The 5,675-nt window shown below is 38.0% G+C and overlaps 1 protein-coding gene across 1 annotated transcript; it reads right to left on the bottom strand.

Annotated features, from left to right (window-relative positions):
• Positions 1-4,096: 4,096 nt before the first annotated feature.
• Positions 4,097-5,023, bottom strand: LOC308431769 (olfactory receptor 4B1-like; the record flags this gene model as incomplete). The annotated part of the gene is made up of 1 exon (XM_080931345.1): positions 4,097-5,023. One exon carries the CDS (start codon positions 5,021-5,023, stop codon positions 4,097-4,099), a length of 927 nt encoding a protein of 308 aa, XP_080787471.1.
• Between the last annotated feature and the right edge of the window lie 652 nt (positions 5,024-5,675).

Consider the following 5,675-nt stretch of genomic DNA (forward strand, 5'->3'; position numbering starts at 1 on the left):
TGTGTTGGCCACTCCATCCCTTACTTGATGCCCTGGAGGTGGATTCTACAAGTTTCTTCTCCCACTGTAGAGCTCTCCATCTAAGGCCCCTCCTTTTGAGTCCTGAGATTCTTTGACCTTCCAGGTCTCTGGTACATTCTGGAGGGTTCTCCCTACCTTCTACCTCTTGAGGCTGCCTGTTTTAGATTCTTTCTGCTGGCCCTTTGGGCTTCAGTCCCATTGCCCCCTCCAATACATGATCATGCTCCTCTCTTCACCTCCCTGTCTCATTTTGCTCCCTCCCCCTCTCCTGTGGTTGCTTTCTTCTCCCTCCCAAGTGGGACTGAGGCATCCTCTCTTGTGTTCTTCAACTTGTTGACCTTCTTGAGTTTTGTGAATTATATTCTGGGAATTCCGTACTTTTTGTCTACTATCCTCATACTAGTAAGTACATACCGTGCTTATCCTTTTGGGTCTAAGTTACCTCACTCAGAATAATATTTTCTAGTTCTATTTTTCTGCAAAACTCATGATGCCCTCATTTTTAATAGCTGAGTAGTATTCCATTTTCTATATCAAATTCTTCTGTTGTGGGACATCTTTGTTGTTTTCAGCCATCACAAAAAAAGGTCACTATGAACATAGTGGAACAAATGCCTATGTGAAATGGGAGAGCATCTTTTGGGTATATATACCATGAGTAGTATAGCTGGTAGATATATTTCCAATATTCTGAGAGACCTCAAGATTGATTTCCAGAGTGGTTATACGAGTTTGCAATCCCACCAGTAATAGAGGAGTGTTCCTTTTTCTCCACAACCTTGCCAACATGTGCTGTTACCTGAAGTTTTGATCTTAGCCATTCTGATTAGTGTAAGGTGGAAAGTTGGGATTGTTTTGATTTGCATTTCTCTGGTCACTAAGGAGTTTGAGCACTTCTTTACATACTTCTCAACCATTCCAGATTCCTCTGTTGTTAATTCTCCTTTTAGTTCTATACCCTGCTTTTTCTATTGGGTTGTTTGTTTGCTTGGTTGTTAGCTTCTTGAGTTCTTTAAATATTTTAGATATTAGCTCTCTATCAAATGTGGGGTCAGTGATGACTTTTTCCCATTCTGTATGTTGTTGATTTGTTCTATTGGCTATGTCCTTTGCCTTACAAAAGCTTTCCAGTTTCATGAGGTCTCAATAATTAATTTTTGATCCTAGAGCCTGAGTCATTAGAGTTCTATTTAGGAAATTTCCTCCTGTGCCAATGAGTTTGGGGCTCTTTCCAACTTTCTCTTTTATTAGATTCAGTGTATGTAGTTTTATGTTGAGGTCCTTGATTCACTTTGACTTGATCTTCGTGCTAGGTGACAAGTATGATTTTATTTTTACTTTTCTACATACAGATTGCCAGTTAGACCAGCACCATTTATTGGAGATGCTTTTCCTTCTCTGTTGTATATTTCTGGCTTCTTTGTCAAAGGTCAAGTGTCACACAGATGTGTGGGTTTATTTCTGGGTGTTAAATTCTATTTTACTGATCAACATGTCTGTTTCTGTATCAATACCGTACAGTTTTTATCACTATTTCTCTGTAGTAGAGCTTGTGATCAGGGATGGTGATTCCCCCAGAAGTTTTTTTATTGTTAAGGCTAAACCTAGGTGAATGATACGGGGAGTCTGGAGTCTAGATGTTAAGTGAGGTGGTGGAGGCAGCAGAGAAGATGCATCTGGGTGGTGCTAAATAGAGAAAGGCATGATGGAAGCCTAGAGATTGGCTACTGCACAGGCCTAGGTACCATACTAGGCTGGGGCACTTGGTATGGCACCAAGCCTGGATATGGAAAGTTGTGGAAGTACATGGATGATATATATGAAAGGTAATCACCAGACTAGACTCTGGAAGAGGACTGAAAAGTCTGGGTATTTATAGAGTAATGAAAATGGTGAAGAAGTATATGTTTTTTTTTTCATACAAAATAGGTACTTAAAATACTTTTTATTGTTTTGTAGAAATAACCTGTATTTATTTAAGGGAGGGGTACATGCATGCCACAATGCATGAGTGGAGGTGAGAGAGCAAGTTTCCAGTGTTGTTTCTCCCCTTCCACCATATGAGATCTGGGTATCAGATTTGGGTCATCAGATTTGGTGGCAATCACTTGTATGTCTCACCACTTTTATTTTCAGCATCTAATAACTGAAATAAGTTATTATTTATGTCCATAATAAGTTATGTCTATTAATAAAAATTTATTTACTGTGATGTATTCCTGCAATGACACACCACTTAATAAAGAAAATAACAAATTATTATAATCCACAACACAAATGAGTTTCAAAAACATTAAAATCATAGAAAAGAGAAAAATTCAAACGACTTCCACCACAGGGTTAGTATTTATATGAACACAGCAAGATTCAACTAATACAGGATGATAGAAATTAGAGCAGCAGCTGCTGTTGGGTGGGGAGGAAATTGTGTGTGAAAGAACACAAGAGAAGCTTCCATGTATTCTCACAGATGACAAGGAAACTGTAAATTTGTCAAAACTCATTTAACCATTATGAATCATTCATTGTAAATGAAGCTCCAGCACCCATCTTAGGACAAGAGGTAAACATGAAAATGAAAGTGCTTGGTGATAGACAAATGCAATAGAAAATTTGCATCTGGGCTTCTCTCTTATTTTTGATACTATTCTTTGCAATCAAAACCTAATCTAAATGACATCTAAATCACTAATTCTATGCATTCAGGATGTGTACTTACTATTTTATTAACATAGAATTGCTTTAAAGATTCTATGAAATAATGAATATGAAAACGCTTTGAAATATGCAGACGCTATTTTCTCAAATAGAATGTGCAGCAATCACTCTAACAACAAATTCAAATAAGGATGAGGGGCACCCCCATGCAATTTGTAAAGATTTGTAAATCTCTTTTTCTTAAAATATTCTCTTAATACCACTCTAATAGCTGTATCTCAACTAAGGTAATTTCTAAAAAAAAAAAATTCTCCTTGGTTTCTGGTATTCCCATACTGACACTTCCAAATGATGAATAATATTGTCATCACCTTGATGTCTCTATTCATTGTGTATCTCAGTTCCACACTGTGTGTGACTTATCATGTAAGATTACTTGAAAAGAACACATATAGAGAGTGAAGGACAGGCTGCTGATTCAGTATTGTCAGCCTAGAAAATACATGTGTAGAATCAAGGAAGGAGTCCTGGGATTTCCTCCAAAATTGCAAGGAGACAAGGCAAAACATGTACTTTTGCGATTGGATGCCAAGATCACTTCACATATAATAGCATGGTAACATCAGAAGAAAAATGAATAAAACTAAGGCCATGGAGCTGATAAGTACCAGAATATGGTTCTTGTGAACTGGAGTTCCCCATAAAAAGCCACACTGTGTTTAAGACTCTTAAAAACTGACTGATTAGAATTTTACAATTATAGAGAGTTGGGCTATGGTAAATCCAAGTCAAAATATCATGGATTAACTTTAGAGTCATTAACAGCTATCCATTGACCATTTCTTTACCTAATTTAATGCCCTTATGACTATTGCCTGAGTCTTTGTGGTATATATTAACTTAACAGACCACCATATTCACCAATTCAAAAACTAAGAATGTTAGCATATATCATCTGAAGACAAGAACAGAGATTTCCCCAACACTGCCCCATAAACTAGCAACCTAATTTTCTTACCAATGTGTTTTTGAAGTGCCTTGATTAATTACTTTTTTCTATGAATCTGCTACCAAAGTGAAGCATGGTGTTTGGTGAAACCTGAATCTACATTGTTACACTTTACTCATATTGGCTCAAGAATAAGCTATTTCATTCTTTCAATATGAGAACTTTTATACTCACATACTACAGGAGTTCTATTCCTAAATTTTACATGCTATATATCACTGGAAAGAGATGTAAAATAGTAAAATTTAAATGTTTCCCCAAAATACTGAGACCTATGACATGGTGAAATTCAAATAAAATAAAATCCATGAGCATATAGATATTAATCTGTCCCTTCACTGATGATCACAGTCACATTCAAGTTCTAGTTAGTGTAGTCATGATGTTGATTATTTCATGTCTTAAATTTTATTCCAGACTTGAGCTCACTTTTTTGCCCCACAACTTCCTCACAGCATTCTTCACCTCTGCATTTCTGAGTGTGTAGATGATGGGGTTCAGCATGGGAGTGATGACTGTGTAGAACACAGCCACAAGTTTGTCTTCAGTATAGGTGGAGGCAGGTCTCAAGTAGAGGAAGATGGCAGGTCCAAAGAACAAGACAACTACCATGATGTGAGATGCACAGGTAGATAGAGCCTTGCGCCTCCCTTCAGCAGAATGGTTCCTCAAGTTATATAGTATAACAGCATAAGAGGACACCAAGAAAAGGAAAGAAAATACAGAAAATAATCCACTATTAACAAACATAATAACCCCTACCACAAAGGTGTCAGTGCAGGCCAACTTGAATAAGGGATGGAGGTCACAGAAGTAGTGGTCAATTACATTGGGACCACAGAAAGGCAAAGGGATAGTGATGAAAATCTGAATTATAGAATGAAAAAATCCCCCCACCCAGGAACCAGCCACCATGCGGTGACATATGGGCCTATTCATGATAGTTGTGTAGTAAAGAGGTTTGCAGATAGCCACATAGCGGTCATAAGCCATCACTGTAAGCAAGAGAATCTCAGTGACCCCAAAAAAGTGGAAGAAAAAAATCTGAGCCAGGCAGCCCTTCAGAGTGATGGTTTTAATCTTACTAAGTAAATCAGTGATAAACTTAGGGACAACAGTAGAGGAGTAGAGGATCTCCACCAAGGATAAGTAGCCGAGGAAGAAATACATGGGGGAATACAGACTCTTACTGATGTTGACTGTCACAACAATGAGTCCATTGCCCAACACTGTGGCCAGATACACAGGAAGAAACAACACAAAGCACACCTTCTGCACCTCTAGATCCTGGAAAAGGCCAGTGATGATCAACTCAGTCACATTTACACTGGCCATGACTTCACTTCAAGTTTACTAGATACCAGCAGTCAAGGGACCTGAAATAAAATGAGCAATAGCTATGACACCATTCACTATGTTTATTTTAGGAAGAATATCACTGTGTGGCAGAAACAAGAGAAATGGCCTTAAAAGAAAAAGAAAATTCAAACATTCATGGAAGCTAAAAGAAACTGACTCAAAAGGCTAACACTTTTAAAGAAACCTAATTCCACAAAAAATTATATTAAAACTCAAGGGTACAACATGCAATATGCTTAAATTCAGTATGGCATGTGTTATGGGATAAGAACAGTATTTTTGCACAAGGCTTTAGAATCACCAGGAATAACCAGTCACATAAGATCAAGTTGCTGAATAGGGAGGCAATGCAGAATCACCTTTTCCATATTCACACTCACAAGCACAGGGAAAAGATGTGGTAAGATTTAGGAATGCAGATGGTGGGACTGTGATGTGATTTCACAGAAGACCTAGGGGCTAGTAGTACCTAGAAAGTGTTCTGATGATCGTATTACCTTCCAGGCTGCCTGATGTTGCAGCTTTGATGTCAGTGCTTCATTGGCATGACTATCCAGTCAGCCCCATTGCAAAATTTGACCAATGCCAGATCCCTTGTGTGCCCTCTCCTCCCCGTTCCTGCTGTCAT

Source organism: Micromys minutus, assembly GCF_963924665.1.
Source record: "Micromys minutus genome assembly, chromosome: 17".
NCBI lineage: Eukaryota > Metazoa > Chordata > Mammalia > Rodentia > Muridae > Micromys > Micromys minutus.